The sequence below is a fragment of the Anolis sagrei genome, chromosome 11 (genome assembly GCF_037176765.1).
Source record: "Anolis sagrei isolate rAnoSag1 chromosome 11, rAnoSag1.mat, whole genome shotgun sequence".
Lineage (NCBI taxonomy): Eukaryota > Metazoa > Chordata > Lepidosauria > Squamata > Dactyloidae > Anolis > Anolis sagrei.
Window position 1 is genome coordinate 29,805,854 of NC_090031.1, and position 22,037 is coordinate 29,827,890.

Sequence of the window (22,037 nt, forward strand, 5' to 3'; positions counted from 1 at the left end):
CCCCTACATTGTTGTTGTTGTTGTTATTATTATTATTATTATTATTATCATCATTATTCATAGTATCCCAGAGTTGGGCGAGACTCTGAGGGCCATCCATTCCAACCCCTGCCCTATTATTATTGTTATTATTATGGTTATGATTAATAATAATAATAATAGAATCCTGGAGTTGGAAGAACACTAAAGGCCACCCAGCACAACCCCTTCCTGCCAGGCAGGGTGGCACAGTTAAAGCACCCCAAACAGATGGCCACCCAGCCTCTGCTTCAAAGCATCAATGAACTCCAATGCAGAGAGTTCCCCTGTTGAACAGGTCAGGAGGTCCTTCCTAATGTTCCCAATGTGGAATCTTCTTCCGTAGGACATCCTCTGCAATGTGTAAACATGGTTTGCCTTTCAGGGAAAGCGCAGGCGATGGAGCAGCGCTACGCGAAGCTGAAGGAGAAGTACAGCGGGCTGGTGCACAGTCATGCGGAGCTCCTGCGCAAGGTAGGAATGAGAGGGGCATTTGAATAAGAAGGGGCGTGTCCGCGAGAAGGGTCAGTCCAACAGGGAGGGGGATAAAGCCATTCTCTTCTCATCTGCTCAGAACGCAGAGGTGACCAAGCAGGTGACGGTGGCCAGGCAGGTCCAAGGGGAGGCGGAGCGGGACAAGAGGGAGGTGGAGGACTCCCTCCACCGGCTGAGCGAACAGGTCCAGCGAAAAGTGAGTTGGTTTTCGTGGAATGAAGTGGAGGGGCCAAGGTGAGGAATAGAAGTGAGGGAAAGAAACTGTCAGTTGGAATTTTGTTTCGTACCCCAATGTATGCTATTAGAAATAAAGCCTTCCCCCTTTGTTCGTGAGGTAAATTCTTTGTCAGAGAACTACGGATCCGGAAACAACGTCTAAAACAGCCATTAGGTGGCCATCCACAGAGTTTAAGAAGCAATGATGGAGACCAGGGCTTCTTTCATGTTTCCCAGTCAATGCCAAAAACAGCCACTAGATGGCATTCAGAATTGTTGTTATTGTTGTTATTACTGTGACCAAATTTTTCGTGCTGAGGGGTATGGGTCTTGGGTTGGGGTGGGGAAGTGAGTCTCCTTTGTGGAGACAAAAAAGGGGTATAAATAAACATAAACATAATAAGAAGAATAATAACCTCTTGCCCGCTTTGTTTGGTTTCAGACCCAGGAGCAGGCGGAAGTCCTGGAGGCCTTGCGGAGGGAGTTGCTGTCCAGCCGGCAGGAGGTGCAGGCCATGCGGGGCACCCTGGACTCCAGCGCACAGGTATTCTCTCTTTGTGCCAGGCTTTAAAAGTTACAAAAGACTTTGTTCAAATAAGTACATTCTGTATATACTCGAGTATAAGCCTCTTGGCTTATACTCGAGTCAAAGTTATTTATTATTTCACATTTTAATTACATTTATTATTTTACTCTATTTATTATTGTTATTATTATATTTATTATTTTACTTTATGTAATATTGTTATTATATTTATTATTTTACTCTATTTAATATTGTTATTATTATAGTTATTATTTTATTTATTATTATCATTACAGTGATTATTTTACTCTATTTATTATTATTATTATATTAGTCTGTTATAGTTGTTATTACATTTATTATTTCACTCTTTATTATTGTTATTATTACATTTATTTTACTCTATTATTACATTTATTACTTTCTTGTTATTATTACATTTCTTATTTCACGCTTTATTATTATCATTACATTTATTTTACTCTATTTAATAGTATTATATTTATTATTACTTTGATATTGTTATTAAGATTATTATTTTCCTCTTTATTATTGTTATTATTACATTTATTTTTCTTGATTATTATTACATGTATTACTTTCTTGTTATTAAATGTATTATTTTACTCTATTATTGTTATTATTATATTTATTATTTTACTTTATTTATTATTGTTATTATTATATTTATTTTACTCTATTTAATATTGTTATTACATTTATTTTACTCTATTATAACATTTATTACTTTCTTGTTATTATTACATTTCTTATTTTATTCTATTTATTATTATCATTATTATATTGATTACCTTCCTCTATTTATTATTATTATATTTATTATTATATTTGTAATAGTCTATTATAGTTATTATTAAATTTCTTATTTTACTCTATTATTATCAATACATTTATTTTACTCTATTTATTAGTATTATATTTATTATATTAGTTTGTTATTGTTATTACGATTATTATTTTCCTCTTTATTATTGTTATTATTACATTTTATTTTACTCTATTATTATTACATTTATTACTTTCTTGTTATTACATTTATTATTTTCCTCTATTATTATTATTATGTTAAGCCACTTTGAGGCTCCTGTGGGAGAGATAAAGCAGGGTATAATGAAATATAGTAATAATAATAATAATAATAATAATAATAATAATAGAGAGGTATTTAAATAAAAAGGGGTGTGTCCCTGTGAAGGAAGGGGATAGGAAGAGAGGGGCGTTTGCATAAAAGGGGCGTGTCTTTTCCCCAGTCGGAAGCGGAGCAGAGCACCCTGATGGCCGCCTTGCAGGGGGAGCGTTCAGCTTTGGCAGAGACGGTGGCCCAGAGGGAGCAGCAGGCGGCCGACCTGGAAGCCCAGGTCCAGCAGTTGAAGGCCAGCCTGCAGAGCCAGAGCGAGGCTGCCCAGGAGCTGCGGAGCCGCCTCCAGGAGAAGGTAGGTATGGAAGGAGGGGCCCCCAAAGGACATCCATCCCAACCTCTTTATGCCCTCCCAACAGATGTCCATTGAGCCATAGATGTGATAGATAAATACAATGTATTCTATCATATAGAATCCTAGATTTGGGAGAGACCCCCAAAGGGCATCCAGCTCAAGGCACAGTCTGTACCCTCCCAACAGATAGCCATCCAGCCATAGATACGATAAATACACTATATGATATAGCTATCTATGATATATTCTATGATTATTATTAAATCAAACCCATCTTAACAGATGGCCATAATAATAATAATAATAATAATAATAATAATAATAATAATCTTGATTTATACCCCGCCACCATCTCCCCTGTGAGGACTCGGAACGGCTTACATGGGGCCAAGCCCGGACAACATATTACAGCAATAAAATCAAAACATAAACAACAAATAACAACAACATCATCAAAATGACATTTTAAAAAATGGCCATCCAGCCATTGATATGATAAATACTCTTTGATATATCTATTTATGATACATCCTATGAATTATTATTATTATTATTATTATTATTATCTATCATAGAATCCTAGATTTGGGAGGGAACCCCAAAGGGCATCCAACCCAACCGCTTTCAGCCAGGAAGGCACAATCAAAGCCATCTTAACAGATGGCCATCCAGCCATAGATATGATAGATAAATACACTATATGATATAGCTATCTATGATACATTATATGATTTTTATTATTATTATTATCTACCATAAAATCCTAGATTTGGGAGGGACCCCCAAAGGTCATCCAACCCAACCGCTTTCAGCCAGGAAAAGCACAATCAAAGCCATCTTAACAGATGGCCATCCAGCCATAGATACGATAGATAAATACACTATACTCTTTGATATATTTATGATATATTCTATGATGATGATTAAAGTGGGATATATTATTATTATTATTAGTAGTAGTAGTAGTAGTAGTATTGTGGGAATCTATTATTATTATTAGTAGTAGTAGTAGTATTGTGGGAATCTATTATTGTTGTTGTTGTTGTTGTTGGGAATCTATTGTTGTTGTTGTTGTTGTTGTTGTTGTTGTTGTTGTTGTTGTTGTTGTTGCAAGACCGATGATGATGTTGATGATGTTGATTATATCTATCATAGAATCCTAGAGTTTGGAGAGACCCCCAAAGAACATCCAGCTCAACCTCCTTTAGCCGGGAAGGAAGCCTCCCAATAGATTACCATCCAGCCATAGAGATGATAGATAACTACACTATATTCTATGATATATCTGTCATAGATTCCTAGAATTGGAAGCACCCCCCTCCCAAATGGCATTTAGTCCAACCCCTTCCATGCAAGCAGGAAGACACAGCCAAAGCTCTCCCAAGAGATGACCATCCAGCTATAGATAGGATAGAATAAATACACTGCATTCTGCAATATAGAATCCTAAAGTTGGAAGGGACCTCTAAAGGGCATCCAGCCCAACTCCCTTTAAGCCAGGCAGGAAAGGCACAGTCAAAGCCCTCCCAACAGATGGCCATCCAGCTGTGGCTTAATAAATCCCCAGAGAGGTTCAAATCACTGCATAATCATTCAGGCTGGGTGCTGCCTAAAAACCCTAAGTATTATCTCTGTTTCAATCAGACACTAGAAGCGAGGAGATCCAAAGCGATAGATTTATTGGGTGTGCAACAGGAAAAATAGGGCTGCGATGATGTTTTTTCCCAGTAGAGGTTTCTAAACATGCGCAGGGGTGCCCTTCATATTCTGGCTTATTCTGCCCATAGGAAAGCGATGCGGAGGCCTTCCGTCAGCGGCTCCTGGACCAGCAGTGGGCCCTGCTTTGCTGCGCCGCCAAAGAGGCCCAGCAAGTGGTGCAAGAGGCCCTGAACCGCCTGGAGGACCCCGCACACGCCGGATGCACCAGTTCCGCAGGTCAGCAGCAGGAAAAATAGCAATGATAATAATAATAAATCTATTTTCTTGTCTGGCAGAAGCGGTTTGGACTGGGTGGCACTTGGGGTCCCTTCCAACTCTATGGGTCCAATAATTAATTAATAAAAATTATAAGTTTATTAATAATTTATAATTATATAATATATTGTATAATTATATAATATATAATTATATAATATATTGTATAATTATATAATATATAATTATATAATAAATAATATTATATAATATAAAATTATTATTATTATTATTATTAATACCTAGCAATAATTAGTAATAAATTATAAACCTATTATTACAAATAATAATAATAATAATAATAATAATAACTTGGATCTGCTTGCATCATTCAAAAATACATCACACAGTCCTAGATGCAATAATTTACTACTACTAATAATAATTAATAGTAATAATAATAATTAATAATTATGATTAATAGATCATAAATTTATTAATAAGCTATTAATAATACATTATAAATTTATTATTATTAATAATAATAATAACTTGGATCTGTGCACATCATTTGAAAATACATCACACAATCCTAGATGCAATAATTTACTACTAATAATAATAATTAATAGTAATAATAATAATTAATAATAATGATGATTAATAGATCATAAATTAATAGATCTATTAATCATAGAATATGATTAATAGATCACAGATATATAAACCCTTTTTCCCAGTTCCTCACCTCTGAGGATGCTTGCCATAGATGCAGGCGAAACGTCAGGAGAAATGCCTCTAGAACATGGCCATAGAGCCCGAAAAAAACCCACAAGAACTTAGTGATTCCAGCCATGAAAGCCTTCGACAATGCATAGATCATAAATTTATTAATAAACTATTAATAATACATTATAAATTTATTATTAATAATAATAATAACTTGGATCCGTGCACATCATTCAAAAATACATCACACAGTCCTAGACGCTTGGGAAGTGTTCGACTTGTGATTTTGTGATACGAAATCCAGCATATAGATCTCATTTGCTGTGATATACTGTGTTTTTGTATCAGTAAAATAATAATAATAATAATAATAATAATAATAATAATAATATAGTAAATCTGTCTTCCTGCCTGGGGAGCGGGAGTACCAGTGAGATACTGTCCTTCTGATGTCCAGAGTAGCTTTTCCACTCTCTCTCTCTCTCTGTCTCTCTTCAGACTACCTTCTCTCCCGGACCGTGGCGGCTTCCGAAGGCGCTGACCGGCTGGAGGAGGCTTGTGGTCAGTACCTTGCTGACCAATCAGGTGAGGCTTTGCCAAGTCCAGCTTCAGGGAATGATGGGTGACTTCCTGCTGGCTTCCTTTTTGCTGCCCTGGATTATAGGCCTCAAGAATAATAGAGAATAATAATAATAATAATAATATCTATCTATTTATTTATCTATCTATCTCTTAGGGGTTGGACTGAATGACCATTGGGTTCATTTCCAAGTGTAGGATTCTATCTATCTATCTATCTATCTATCTATCTATCTATCTATCTATTATTTATCTACCTATCATCTCTACCTACCTACATCTCTCTCTCTCTCTCTCTATATATATATATTTACCTATCTCTGTCTATCATATTTCTATCTATTATTTACCTAACATCTCTCCCTCCCTCTACCTACTTATCTCTCTTCCTCTCTCTCTCTCTCTCTATATATATATATATGTATACCTATCTCTATCTATCATATCTCTATTACTTCTCTATTATCTGTCTGTCTATCTAGCTGTCTATGTATCTATCTATGTATAATATATAGAAACTGACATTTATAACTCAGGAACAAAAACATGTTACATGTTGTTGTTACTATTATTATTATTTTACTATTATTATTACTACTACCATTACTACTACTGTTTTAAGTATTACTGTTATTGTTACTATTGTTAATATTATTATTACTATTACAGATATAGTTGTTGCTATTGCCCCTATTATTATTAGTAGTAGTAATATTACTGTTATCATTAAAATTAATATTATTATTACTATATTATTACTATTAGTAGTAATAGTAGTATTACTAATATCATTAAAATTAATATTACTATTATTTTTATTTTTACTATTATTACTATTATTATCATTATTTACATGTACAGCACATATGCACATTAGCGCCAAGTGTCTGGGATTCGTCTCTTCCCAAGGCCCTAGGATATTAGAGGCATTACTATTATTATCATGATTACTATTGTTTTTATTATTATTATTATCATGATTACTATTGTTATCATGATTACAGCGCCACTATTTTTGCTATTATTACTGTTGTTATTACTACTAGTATTATTAATATTACTGATGTTATTACTATTAGTAGTAATAAGAATGGTAATAACAACAGTAATATTATTAATAGTAGTAGTATTAATAACAATATAATAGCAACAATAGTAATAATGATAATAGTAATAATAAAAACAATAGTAATCATGATAATAATAGTAATTCCTCTAATATCCTAGGGCCTTGGGAAGAGATGAATCCCAGACACTTTACTATCATTCCAGACATTACTATCATTACTCTTATTAGTAGTATTATTACAATTATTATTCATACTATTAATATGATGATGATGATGATGATGATTATTATTATTATGTTCAGTACTGTTATTATTGTTGTATTTATTGCTGTTGTTTTGCCAAGATGTGAGCCTGCTGCTGCCGTGCGTCTCCCGTTTTGCCCACCTTCTGGGCGACACCATCCTGCAGGCCAGCGCCACTTCACACATGACCCCCATGGAGCCCGCTGACCGTGAGTGACCTTTCTTTGGGGCGGGGAAACACAGGCGAGGCCTCTTGGTGACTCCTCCCCCTTGTGGCCCATCCCCTTTGTGACTCCTCCCCCTTGTGCAGGGCTGCTGGAGGCCGGCCGGGAGTGCGGGGCCAAGGCGCTGGCCTTCCTGGGGTGTTTGGAGGACCAGAAGGCCATGGAGGAGATGGACCTCAACGCCCTCCGGACGTGCCTCCAGCACATCGCCCACATTGGAGAGGTCAGTCCTTGCCTGGAAGAAGGAATAATAGATGATGATGATGATGATGATGATGATGATAATAGATGGTAGTGATGATGTGGATAATAATAATAATAATAATAATAATAATAATAATAATAATAATAGATACTATTATTATTATTATTATTATGAATTATAATTATTCATATTATTATTATTGCCTTGAATAATAATAATAGATACTAATATAATGAGCCCCCAGTGGCGCAGTGGGTTAAAGCACTGAGCTGTTGAGCTTGTTGATCGAAAGGTCGCAGGTTCAATTCCAGGGAGCGGTGTGAGCTTCCGCTGTCAGCCCTAGCTTCTGCCAACCTAGCAGTTCGAAAACATGCAAATGTGAGTAGATCGATAGGTACCGCTCCGGCGGGAAGGTAAGGGCGCTCCATGCAGTCATGCCAGCCACATGACCTTGGAGGTGTCTACGGACAACGCTGGCTCTTTGGCTTAGAAATGGAGATGAGCACCACACCCCAGAGTCAGACGTGACGGGACTTCATGTCAGGGGACTACCTTTACCTTTACCTAATATAATAGTCAATCTTCTTTCATGGCACTGGATTGGACTGGGTGGCCACTTGGGGTCTCTTCCAACTCATAATAATAGTAATAATAATAATAATTAATAGGTGGTGGTGATGATAATAGTACTAGATACTAATATAATTGTTTTTATGACTTTTTATGATTTTAATGTATATTGTAATTTATTATTGTATGTTTTTATGTTTAATGTGGCATTGAATATTGACAATCTGGAAGCCACTTTGAATTCCCTTTTTATAATGCAGTAAATTATATATATATATTCATTCTCTTCAGGAGCTTCTCCCCAAAGGCCTCGACGTGGAGCAGGAGCGACTGGGAGACCTGGTGGACCAGGAGATGGCGGCCACCGCGGCGGCCATTGAAGCAGCAGCCGCCAGGATCGAGGTCAGGAGTCAAGGGTTGGGGGTCTGGGAGGGGCTTGGGACGTATCGCTCCCCCCCAAAAACCACTGACCCTGAGGCCTCTTTCCCCCAATGAAACAGGAGATGCTGAACAAGTCACGGGCTGGGGACACTGGAGTCAAGCTGGAGGTCAATGAGAGGTGGGTCTCGTTCGATGGTGGGCTTTAAATAAAGAGGCTCCTTCTTTGAAGGCTTTTAAGCAGAGGCTGGATGGCCCTCTGTCTGGGGTGCTTTGAGTGCAACTTTCCTACTTCTTGGCAAGGGGGTTGGACTGGATGGCCTTTAGAGGTCCCTCCCAACTCGATGAGTCTGATGATGATGATGATGATGATAATAATAATAATAATAATAATAATATATTATTATTATTATTATTATTATTATTATTATTATTATTATCTTCAGGAGCTTCCCCCCAAAGGCCTCGATAATAATAAGTGGAAGGGGGTTGGACTGGATGGCCTTTAGAGGTCCCTCCCAACTTGATGAGTCTGATGATGATGATGATAATAATAATAGTTATTATTGTTATCAGAAGGGGGTTGGACTGGATGGCCTTTAGAGATCCCTCCCAACCCGATGAGTCTGATGATGATAATAATAATAATAATAATAATAATAATTGGAAGGGGGTTGGACTGGATGGCCTTTACAGGTCCCTCCCAACTCGATGAGTCTGATGATGATGATGATAATAATAATAGTTGATATTATTATTATTATTATCATTGGAAGGGGTTGGACTGGATGGCCTTTAGAGGTCCCCCCAACTTGATGATTCTGATAAAGATAATAATAATAATCTATTATTATTATTATTATTATTATTATTATCATCATCATCATTGGAAGGGGTTATACTGGATGGCCTTTAGAGGTCCCCCAACTTGATGATTCTGATAAAGATAATAATAATAATTATTATTATTATTATTATTATTATCATCATCATCATTGGAAGGGGTTATACTGGATGGCCTTTAGAGGTCCTTCCCAATTTGATGAGTGTGATAATAACAACAACAACAACAACAACAACAACAACAATAATTGGAAGGGGATTGGACTGGATGGCCTTTAGAGGTCCCTCCCAACTTGATGAGTCTGATGATAATAATAATAGTTATTATTATTATCATTGGAAGGGGTTGGACTGGATGGCTTTTAGAGGTCCCTTCCAACTTGATGAGTCTGATCATGATTATAATAATAATCATTATCATCATCATCATCATCGGAAGGGTTGGACTGGATGACCTTTAGAGGTCCCTCCCAATTCAATGAGTCTGATGATGATGATGATTATTATTCTGTCTTCCTTTATGGCAGAATGTGGGTTGGACTGGATGACCTTGGGGGTCTCTTCCAACTCTAGGAATCTCATCATAATAATAATGTCATTCTTTCTTCCTGCTTCACAGAACGGGGTTAGACTAGATGGCCTTAGGGGTCCCTCCAAATTCTATGAGCCTGATGATGATGACTATAATGATGATAATAAGATAGGAATTCTGTTTTCTGCCTGGCAGAAGGGGGTCATCTTCCAACTCTATGAGTCTGATGATAATAATAATAATAATAATTATTATTATTATTATTATTATTGTTCTCTCTTCCTGCTTTGCAGAAAGTGGGTTGGGCTGGATGACCTTAGGGGTCTCTCTGAACTCTATGAATTTAATAAAAACAATAATAACATAGTCATTCTGTCTTCCTACTTGGCAGAAGATGGGTTGGACTAGATTGCCCGTGAGGCTCTATGAGTCTGATCCTATTCCTCATACTCTCTTGTTAGGATCCTGGGCTCCTGCACGGGCCTCATGCAGGCCATCCAGGTTCTAGTCTTGGCCTCCAAGGACCTCCAGCGGGAAATCGTGGAGAGCGGAAGGGTGAGTCCACCTCCTTTTCCTTTCCACATCGGGGCCAATGCTATTGCGGTCGTCAAGCCCTAGTCTCTATGACCTCCCTCCATAGAATCATAGCTATAGCCTATAGGATTACCCTCAGGCTGCTATGGATGCAGAGGAGAATGGCATTGGCCTTCTCTGCTGCTGCATCACACTCCCGACTCATGTCCCTCTGCTGCTCTTCCCTGCAGGGGGCGGCCTCCCCAAAGGAGTTTTATGCCCGGAACTCGCGCTGGACGGAGGGCCTGATCTCGGCCGCCAAGGCCGTTGGGTGGGGGGCCACCCTCATGGTGTAAGTACTTCGGGGGGGGGGGTGTTGAGGGTTCAGGGGGGGTCTCAAAGGGGGCGGGGCTTGGCAAGGAAGGACCCCGACGCTCCGCCCTCTTTTCAGGGATGCCGCCGACCTGGTTCTGCAGGGCAAAGGGAAGTTTGAGGAGCTGATGGTCTGTTCCCACGAAATCGCGGCCAGCACTGCGCAGTTGGTGGCCGCTTCCAAGGTTAGACTCAGATCATTTAAATTGCATGCTCAATGCTGCACAAAGTCCCCTTTGGGGAGATAAAGCAGGGTAATAATAATTATAATTATAATAATAATAATAATCTATATTATATAACAACAATAATATTATTATTTAAATTGTATGGTAATGCTTTTTTGTCAAGTCCCCTCTGGAGAGATAAAGCAAGGTATAAATAATAATAATAATAATAATAATAATTATATATATATATATATATATATATATATATATATAACTAATAATAATATAATTTAAATTGTATGGTAGTGCTTGTTGTCAAGTCCCCTTTGGGGAGATAAAGCAGGGTATTAATAATAATGTATATTATTATTATTATATTATATAACAATAATTATATAATTTAAATGGTATGGTAATGCTGTTTTGTCAAGTCTTCTTTGGGGAGACAAAGCAGGATATAAATAATAATAATAATATATTATAACATAATAATATAAAATAATGATTATATAATTTAAATTGTATTGTAATGCTTTTATGTCAAGGTACTTTGAGTCCCCTTTGGGGAGATAAAGTAGGGTATAAATAAATATAACAGCAATATATAATAATAATAATTGTATAGTAATGGTTTTATGTCAACCTGCTTTGAGTCCCCTTTGGGGAGATAAATCAGGGTATAAATAATAATAATAATAATGATAATAATAATAATAATAATAATAATTGTATAGTAATGTTTTATGTCGATCTTCTTTGAGTCCCCTTTGGGGAGATAAGCAGGGTATAAATAAATACCTTAAGAATATATTATTATTATTATTATTATTATTATTATTGTGTAGTAACGCTTTTAAGTCAAGTTGTTTTAGTCCCCTTTGGGGAGATAAAGCAGAGTATAAATAAATGTAATAACAATATATAATAATAATAATTGTATAGTGATGCTTTTATGTCAAGTTGCTTTGAGTCCCCTTTGGGGAGATAAAGCGGGGTATGAATAAATATAATAGTAAGAGTAAACTTCAATAAAGAAGAGCTGGAAGAGAAAATAAGAACATGAGATTATTATTATTATTATATTTATTTTTAATGTTTGCCTAGATTTTTTTAATTTTTTTTTTTTTTTTGGCTAGGAAGACAAATTAAGGATAATATGAGGATAGTACTAAATGCTATAGAATATCTACAGGGGCATAAAGACCAGCAAGGAGTGCCGATGTTCTTGGATGCAGAGAAGGCATTCGATAACCTTCATGGGACTTTTATAGACAAATTGCTTCCTCTTTCTGCAGGTGAAGGCCGACAAGGAGAGTGGCAACCTGCGCCGCCTCCAGGCCGCCTCCCGAGGGGTCAATCAGGCCACGGCTGGAGTGGTGGCCTCCACCAAGGCCGCCCAGTCCCAGGCCCAGGAGACCGGTCAGTGTTGTTGTTGTCCTTGTTGTTGTCCTTGTTGTTGTCGTGGGCCTTCACGGCGTTTCAGGCTCAAAGCTCCCCCACGGTGATCCTTTCACAGTTTTCAATGTCAAGATTCATTCCAAGGGGAATCTCCCTTGTCTTCTCCCTCTGGGGCTGAGAGAGCGTGACTTCCCTAGCCGTAGTCTCAGGTGCAAAGCACTAGGACACACCTTATCAATCCCTTCCCTTTCTTCCTCCCCTTCTTCTCTTCCTTCTGTTTCCTACCTTGCTTTCTCTCTCCTTTATTCTCATCTCTATTTCCTACCTGCCTTTCTCCCTTTTCTCCTTCCCTCTCTTTCCTACCTGCATTTCTTTCTCCCTTTCTTCTCTTCCAACCCTCAATGTTTCCTCCTTCCTTCCTTTACTTTTTCTTCCTTCTGTTTCCTCCCTACCTTGATTTCTCTCTTTTTTTTCTTTCCCTATTTTCTTGTTTCCTGTCTTTCTTTCTCCCTTTTCTCTTTCCCTCTCTTTTGCCTACTTTTCTTTCTTTTCTTTCCTTTCCTACTTCCAACCTTCCTTCTTCCCTTTTCTTCCATCTTTCCCTCTCTCTTTTCTCCCTATCGTTATTTCTCCTTTTTCCCTTTCCTCTTTCCCCTTTTCCTTCCTCCCTTCCTCCTTCTTTTATTTCTTCTCTTCCTTCCCTCTCACTTTCCTCCCTATCATTATTTCTCCTTTTTTCCTCCTCTTTCTCCTTCCTTTCCTTCCTTCCTTCCTTCCTTCCTTCCTTCTTTCTTTCTTTCTTTCTTTCTTTCTTTCCTTCCTTCTTCTATTCCTTTCCCTTTTCTCTCTATCATTATTTCTACTTTTTCCCTTCCTTTCTTCCCTCTTTTTCCTACCTCCCTTCTACCTTCCTTCTTTCTTCTCTTCCTTCGTTCTCTCTTTTCCCTTCCCTCTTTTCCCTTCCTCCCTCCCTTCTTTCCTCCCCTCCTTCATTCTTTCCTTCCTTCCTTCTGTCTTTTCTCCATATGGTTATTTCTCCCTTTCCGTTCACTCTTTCCCTCTCCCTCCTTCCTCCCTCCTTTTCTTCCTTCCTTCCTTCCTTCCTTCCTTCTTTCTTTCCTTCCTTCCCTCTGCCTTTCCTCCCAATTGTTATTTCTCCCTTTCCCTTCCCTCTTTCCCCTTCCTTCCTTCCTTCCTTCCTTCCTTCCTTCCTTCCTTCCTTCCTTCCTTTTTCTCTTCCTTCCATCTCCCTTTCCTCCCTATTGTTATTTCTCCCTTTTCCCTTCCATCTTTTTTCCTACCTCCCTTCTTCTTCTCTCTTTCTTTTCTTCCTTCCCTCTCCCTTCTCTCCCTATTATTTCTCCTTTTTCCCTTCCTTCCTTCCCCTTTTCCTACCACCCTCCTTCCTTCCTTCCTTCCTTCCTTCTTTTCTTCTCCTCTCCCTTCTCTCCCTATCATTATTTTCCCCTTTTCTCTTCCCTCATTCCCCCTTTCCTCCTTCCTTCCTTCCTTCTCCCTTTCCTCCCTATCGTTATTTCTTCCTCTTCTTCTACCATTTCCTACCTCCCTTTATTTCCTTTCTCCCTTTCCTCTGTTTTTTCTCTTTCTTTCTTTCTTTCTTTCTTTCTTTCTTTTTTCCTTCCTTCCTTCCCTCTCTCTTTCCTATTGTTCTTACTCTTCTCCTTCCCTGTTTCCTACCTCCCTTTATTTCCTTTCTCCCTTTCCTCTTTTCCTCTCTGTTTTTTCTCCTTCCTTCCTTCCTTCCTTCCTTCCTTCCTTCCTTCCTTCCCTCTCCCTTTCCTGTTGTTCTTACTCTTCTCCTTTCCTGTTTCCTACCTCCCTTTACTTCCTTTCTCCCTTTCCTCTTTTCCTCTCTGTTTTTCTCTTTCTTTCTTTCTTTCTTTCCTTCCCTCTCCCTTTCCTATTGTTCTTACTCTTCTCCTTCCCTGTTTCCTACCTCCCTTTCTTTCTCCTTTTCTTCCCTTCCTCCCCTCTTTGTTTCCAACCTCCTTTTCTATTCCTTCCTTCCTTCCTTTCCTTAATGAGCCAAAAGAGGAGTCAGTGGCACCTCACATCAGAGTTCTGAACTAGTGCCCTTTCCTTCCTCTTTTATGAATGCTTCCCTCCTGTTGCAGACAGCATGGACTTCTCCGCCATGACGCTCACGCAGATCAAGCGCCAGGAAATGGACTCGCAGGTAAATGGACTCCCATCTGGGACCGCTTATTGCAATGGGGGAGGAGGTCTCCACCTTCCTTCCTTCTTTCCTTCCTTCTTCCGCTTCAGGTGCGCGTCCTGGAGCTGGAGAGCCACCTGCAGAAGGAGCGCCAGCGCCTGGGCGGCCTGCGCAAGAAGCACTACGAACTGGCCGGAGTGGCCGAAGGCTGGGAGCAGAACGGTGAGAACATCTGTGGGAAAGAGGAGGCCGATTTGCAATCATCATCATCGTCATCATTGATAATAATAGTAATTCAACCTTCCTTTACGGAAGAACATCTATGGAAAAGAGGATTTTGATTTTCAATAATAATAATATTTCGATAATAATAATAATAATAATAATAATAATAATAATAATGTATTGTCGAAGGCTTTCGTGGCTGGAACCACTGGGTTGTTGTAGGTTTCTCGGGCTGTATGGCCATGATCTAGAAGCATTCCCTCCTGACATTTTGTCTGCATCTATAGCAGGCATCCCCACAGGTTGTGATGACCTACTGAGAAAAGAATATTCACACTCTCCAGATAGGTCTGGTACCTCATCGAGGATTGACCCTATCTTTTCCACAAGGGATTCGATAATGAAAATAGTAGAAGTGAAATTGATACCTGGGGTATTCTCAGACCACAACCCAGTAATGTGAAAGATGAAATGGGGTCGGTGGGAGAGAAAATGTTGTTGTAGGTTTTTTGGGCTGTATGGCCATGATCTAGAAGCATTCCCTCCTGACATTTTGTCTGCATCTATAGCAGGCATCCCCACAGGTTGTGATGACCTACTGAGGATGCTTGCCATAGATGGAGGTGAAACATTGGGAGAGAATGCATCTAGATCATGGCCATACAGCCCGAAAAACTTACAACAACCCAATAATAATAATAATAATAATAATAATAATACTATTTTCCTTTATGGAAGAAGGGTTGTTGGGGTCTATTGCACTTCTAGAAGTCTGATGATAATAATAATTGATGATGATGATGATGATGATGATGATGATCATAATGATTCTACCTTCCTGCTTGGCAGAAGGATGGTTGGACTGGATGATCTTTGGAATCTCTTCCACCTCTAATAATAATAATAATAATAATAATAATAATAATAATTCTATCTTCCTTTATGGAAGAAGAGTGGTTGGGGTCTCTTGCACTTCTAGAAATCTGATGATAATAATAATAATAATAATAATAATAATAATAATAATAATAATTCTACCTTCCTGCTTGGCAGAAGGATGGTTGGACTGGATGGTCCTTGGAGTCTCTTCCACCTCTTATTATTATTATTATTATTATTATTATTATTATTATTATTATTATTCTATCTTCCTTTATGGAAGAAGGGTGGTTGGGGTCTCATTGCACTTCTAGAAGTCTGATGATGATGATGATGATGATGATGATGATGATGATAACAATAATTCTCCCTTCCTGCTTGGCAGAAGGTTGGTTGGACTGGATGGTCCTTGGTGTCTCTTCCATCTCTAATAATAATAATAATAATAATAATAATAATAATTCTATCTTCCTTTATGGAAGTAGGATGGTTGGGGTCTCTTGCACTTCTAGAAGTCTGATAATAATAATTGATGATGATGATGATAATAGTAATTCTTTCTTTCTTTATGGAAGTAGGGTGGTTGGGGTTTCTTGCACTTCTGGAAGTCTGATGATAATAATAATTGATGATGATGATAATAATAATAATAATAATAATAATACCTTCCTGCTAGAAGGTTGGTTAAACGGGATGGTTCTTGGCATCTCTTCCACCTCTAATGATGATGATGATGATTATTATTATTAATAATCCCATTTGGTCCAAGCACCCTTCTACCAAGCAGGGAGGTAGAATAATAATAATAATAATAATAATAATAATAATAACTATTATTTATTGAACTCCTAGAGTTGGAAGAGATCCCAAGGGTCATTTAGTCCAAGCATCCTTCCACCAAGCAGGAAGGTAGAATAATAATAATAATAATAATAACAACAACAACAACAACAACAACAACAACAACGGGAATTGTATGAATTGTGGAGACAACAGAAGCCAAATAGAAAAGAATATTCACTATCCACATAGGTCTGGTACCTCATCAAGGATTGACTCTATCTTTACTACAAGGGATTCGATAATGAAAACTGTAGAAGTTGAATTGATACCTTGGGTATTCTCAGACCACAACCCAATAATGTGAAAGATGATCTGGGGTTGGTGGGAGAGAAAACGGTGGAGAGGAAATGAATACAGACAGACGTTTTGTCTCCTGGGCTTTACTATTAATATATTGTACATACATTATAATATTTATAGCTCACAATACTACTACTAATAATATATTATAATTATATATTTTATATTACATGTAATATTACTAATAATATTACAATATAATTGTATAATACAATATAGTAATATATAACACTGATATTGTACTATGCTATTAATGTAATATATTGTATGTATATATATGCAAATAAACCAGGGAAAATGCTGGTTCCTGCTTCTATGGCTATTATTTCTGTTGTTGCAGGTGCCGATTTCGCCCCTTAAAGAGGCAGCCAGAGGAGAGCCCCCCTTCCTCGTCCTCTTCCTCGTCCACTTCCTCCTCCTTTGGGGACTCCTTCTGGACCTTCCTCCGCTTGGAAGAACCACCGCCACGGCCTACGTTGACCAAGGAGACATTCCAGGAAAGGGGGAATCTGCCCGCTTTGGAGCATTTACTGTATTCCCAGCCAGCAATACACAGCTGAGGGTCTTAAAAGGGAGCGGGGTGGGAGGGAGAAGGGATTACGGGAAATAGGGACCTTGCCTTTGAGTTTGGGACATTCTTTGGGGACCGACACTGCCTTTTGCGCTGGGCAATTGACCCTGGGGGGCTTCCATTGCGATGCCCCACACCCCCTCCCCATCACTGTGAGCCTCAAAGGGAGTAATAATGGGGCTGGATCCCCAAAAGCAGGGGCCAAAGCCTTCAAAGCCAGGCCTAGGACTACGCCTCCTTGCCTTTGCCCCCTTTAAGGCCGGCCTTGTGACCTGGAATGACCCTATGACCACAGAAGAGAGAGGTCAAGGAAGTTAGTCTCCCTTTCTCTCTCTTCACTTGGAATAATAATAATAATTATAATAGTCCTACATCCAATGGTGGGCCCCACAATTTAAAAGGGGCATTGCCCTCCGTCCAAAGAATATTTCTATTATTATTATTATTATTATTATTATTATTAATCTCTCAAAGAGTTGGGTCTGAAGAGAGCATTTCCTCTTCATTTGGAATAATAATAATAATAATAATAATAATAATAATAATAATAATAATCCTGCATTCAATGGTGGGCCCCACAATTTAAAAGGGGCATTGTCCTCCGTCCAAAGAATATTATTATTATTATTATTATTATTATTATTATTATTACTCTCTCAAAGATTTGGGTCTGAAGAGAACATTTCCTCTTCATTTGGAATAATAATAATAATAGTCCTGCATTCAATGGTAGGCCCCACTATTTAAAAGGGGCATTGACCTGTGTCCAATGAACATTTCTATTACTATTCTATTAATAATTATTCATTATTACTAATCCCTCAAAGAGGTGGGTCCGAAAAGAACATTTCTTCTGCACTTGGAATAATAATAATAATAATAATAATAATAATAATAATAATAACAGTCCTAGACGCTTGGGAAGTGTTTGACTTGTGATTTTGTGATACGAAATCCAGCATATAGATCTCGTTTGCTGTGACATACTGTGCTTTTGTGTCAATAATAATAATAGCCATGCATCCAATGGTGGACCCCACCATTTAAAAGGGGCATTGCCTTGCGTCCAATTAATGTTATTAATATTATTATTATCAATCAGTCTTAAAGAACTGGGTTTGTTTAGCCTCCGAAGAGAACATGTTTCCTCTTCACTTGCAATAATAGTAATAATAATAATAATAATAATAAGCCCTATGTTTAAAAGGACATTATCCTGCATCCAATGAATATTTCTATTATTATTATTATTATTATTATTATTATTATTATTATTCTCCTTCTTCCCTTATAGAACTGGGTCTGTTTAGTCTCCAAAGAGAACATTTTTCTTTACTTGGAATAATAATTGCCTTGCATCCAATGGTGGGCCCCACCATTTAAAAGGGGCATTGCCCTGCGTCCAATAAATATTTCTATTATTATTATTATTACTACGAATCTCTCAAAGAACTGGGTCCAAAAAGAACATTTCCTCTTCACTTGGAATAATAATAATAATAATAATAATAATAATAATAATAATAGCCCTATATCCAATAGTGGGCCCCACCATTTAAAAGGGGTGCTGCCCTGTGTCCAATTGATATTCCTATTCTTCTTCTTCTTTCTTAAAGAGCTGGCTCTGTTTAGCCTCCGAAGAGATCATGTTTCCGCTTCACTTGAAATAATAATAATAATAATATTCCTATGTCCAGTGGTGGGGCCCGTCATTTAAAAGGGACATTGCCTGGAATCCAATGAATGTTTCTATTATTATTATTATTATTATTATTATTATTATTATTAATCCCTCTTCAAAAGCTGGGTCTGTTTAGCCTCCGAAGAGAACATGTTTCCTCTTCACTTGGAATAATAATAATAATAATAATAATAATAATAATAATAATAATAATGGGCCCCACCATTTAAAAAGGAAATTGACTCTTAAACTGGGAAGTGTCCAGACGGAAAGGGTCAAAGGTCTGGAGACAATGAGTATTATTATTATTATTATTATTATTCCTTCTTAAAGAGCTGGGTCTGTTCAGCCTCCGAAGAGAACATGTTTCCTCTTCACTTGGAATAATAATAATAATAATAATAATAATAATGATGATGATGGTGGGCCCCACCATTTAAAAAGGAAATTGACTCTTAAACTGGGAAGTGTCCAGACGGAAAGGGTCAAAGGTCTGGAAACAATGGGTATTATTATTATTATTATTATTCCTTCTTAAAGAGCTGGGTCTGTTCAGCCTCCGAAGACAAGGCCGAGAGGAGCCCTGCTTAAATATCCGAAAGGATGTCCAAAGCGAGAGATTATGACCTGCTCTGAACTGGATTACATGGCAGTGTAGACTCGGATAATAATCCAGTTCGAAGCACGTAATGTTTTGATGGCACTTTCTGCCGTGGAGTTCCTTCTTTGGGGGACTGGGAACAGAGGCTGGGTGGTCATCTGTCGGGAGGGATCGGGTAGTGCTGTTCCTGCATCACGGCAGACAGAACGGGGCTGGACTAGATGGCCTTTGGGGGACCCTTTCACATGCGCACACTGCCAAAGGGGCGCCAGAACCCAATGGGGAATGAATGGGGGCCCCAAAGAGAGAGGTGGGCCAAAGCTCCGCCCCTTTCCTCTTGGCTCCACCCCTTCTCTCACGGCTCCGCCCCCTGGGCCCCCAAACTACCTCAAGTTCCATCATAAAAACATGGGAGTGCATTGGGGCCCCAAAGTGACCCAAGGAAGGGTCCAAAGGGGGCGGGGCTTTCTCCTGGGAGCCCCTCCCACTCCATTCACACAAGGCTTTCCATGGGAAAGGGATTCAACGCAGGGGTCTTCTCTCTTTTTTTCTCCCCCGAGGGATTATTTTTTACGTGTCAAATGTGTTTTGTTTTTCCCCCCACCCTCAATTTTTAAATAAATACATCGTCCCAGGCTCTGGATTGGCTTTTGATTTAGTTTTCATATGTTTGGAATGACTTTCCTGAGTCTAAGATATGATGATTAATATTATAATATATTATATTATTATATTATTAATAATATTATCATTATACATTATAATCATTAATAATAAATATATTACTATTAGTTATAATAACTATACATATAATATAATAACTATATATGTGGAGCAACTAGTTAGTAGCCAGCTGCATTGGATTGAGCTCCCAACCATTAATAGTCTAGCTTGCTGTTGACCTATGCAGCCTGAAATCCAGTTGTCTGAGTAGGATTGTCTTCCAGGTTTGTTGTAATGATCAAGGGTCTGGAGAACAAGCCCTATGAGGAACGGCTTAAGGAGCTGGGCATGTTTAGCCTGAAGAAGAGACGGTTGAGAGGAGATATGATAGCCATGTATAAATATGTGAGAGGAAGCCACGGGGAGGAGGAGGGAGCAAGCTTGTTTTCTGCTTCCTTGGAGACTAGGACGCAGAACAATGGCTTCAAACTACAAGAAAGGAGATTCCATCTCAACATGACTGTGAGAGCCGTTCAGCAGTGGAACTCTCTGCCCTGGAGTGTGGTGGAGGCTCCTTCTTTGGAAGCTTTTAAACAGAAGCTGGATGGCCATCTGTCAGGGGTGCTTTGAATGCAATATTCCTTCTTCTTGGCAGAATGGGGTTGGACTGGATGGCCCACGAGGTCTCTTGCAACTCTTTGAGTCTATGATTCTACTGGCGGTGGGTCCGTAGGTGACTGTGGAGCCCTATTCTTGACCTACATGTTCTCCCGCACATCGGTTTCCAGGTGGAAGGTGGTCCTAGTCAGGGTTGGCTTGACGTGCCTTTCTCTTGGCACGTTTCTCTCTTTCATCCTCCATTGGTGCCTCTTCAAATTCTACAGCACTGCTGGTCACAGCTGACCTCCAGCTGGAGCGCTCAAGGGCCAGGGCTTCCAGGTTCTCAGTGTCTATGCCACAGTTTTTAAAATTCTTTAAATCTCTTATCCTGCCCACTGACATTATTACTATATTATCAAAATTTAAATGTATTATTATCTATATAAATAAAAACATAATGTTCGTTTGTGGGATTAACATAACTCAAAAACCACTGGACGAATTGACACCAAATTTGGACACAAGACACCCATCAAGCCAACAAGTGACCATCACTCATAAAAACACTGAAAAACACAGCGGAAGGGACTTAAAAAGCAAACAAAACAACATAAAATATACATTACAATGCATTTGCAAAACCACATATATACACAAATCTATATACACACAAAACACATGTACAGACTGGGCCTTCACTTGCAACAACAACAACAATATCCCTATGTCTAATAGCGGACCCCACCATATGAAAGGGGCATTGCCCTACGTCCAATGAATATTTCTATTATTATTATTATTATTATTATTATTATTATTATTATTTCTTCTCAAAGAGCTGGGTTCTTGGTGTCTATGCCACAGTTTGTGAGATTGGCTTTCCCAGAAGGTGGTCCCGATCAGGGTTGGCTTGATGCCCATTCTTCCTCTTGGAACGGTTCTCCCTTTGTGCCTCTTCAAATTCCGCAGCACTGCTGGTCACAGCTGACTTCCAGTGAGAGCACTCAAAAGCCAGGGCTTCCCAGTTCTCGGTGTCTAGGCCACAGTTT

At 38.5% G+C, this 22,037-nt stretch overlaps 1 protein-coding gene across 2 annotated transcripts in view; it reads left to right on the forward strand.

Annotated features, from left to right (window-relative positions):
• The window catches only part of HIP1 (huntingtin interacting protein 1), a 51,679-nt gene extending 31,317 nt beyond the window's left edge, over positions 1–20,362 (forward strand). For both annotated transcript variants that reach the window (XM_060756836.2, XM_060756837.2), the window contains exons 15-31: positions 404–492; positions 593–709; positions 1,172–1,273; positions 2,527–2,709; positions 4,497–4,644; positions 5,851–5,937; positions 7,346–7,453; positions 7,555–7,691; positions 8,535–8,645; positions 8,744–8,802; positions 10,458–10,551; positions 10,761–10,861; positions 10,961–11,066; positions 12,347–12,470; positions 14,585–14,646; positions 14,736–14,847; positions 17,213–20,362. In XM_060756836.2, the coding sequence (XP_060612819.2) occupies positions 404–492; positions 593–709; positions 1,172–1,273; positions 2,527–2,709; positions 4,497–4,644; positions 5,851–5,937; positions 7,346–7,453; positions 7,555–7,691; positions 8,535–8,645; positions 8,744–8,802; positions 10,458–10,551; positions 10,761–10,861; positions 10,961–11,066; positions 12,347–12,470; positions 14,585–14,646; positions 14,736–14,847; positions 17,213–17,232 (1,760 nt within the window). In that variant the 3' untranslated portion in view covers positions 17,233–20,362. The remainder of the gene's footprint in view (positions 1–403; positions 493–592; positions 710–1,171; positions 1,274–2,526; positions 2,710–4,496; positions 4,645–5,850; positions 5,938–7,345; positions 7,454–7,554; positions 7,692–8,534; positions 8,646–8,743; positions 8,803–10,457; positions 10,552–10,760; positions 10,862–10,960; positions 11,067–12,346; positions 12,471–14,584; positions 14,647–14,735; positions 14,848–17,212) is intronic.
• The last annotated feature ends 1,675 nt before the right edge of the window (positions 20,363–22,037 follow it).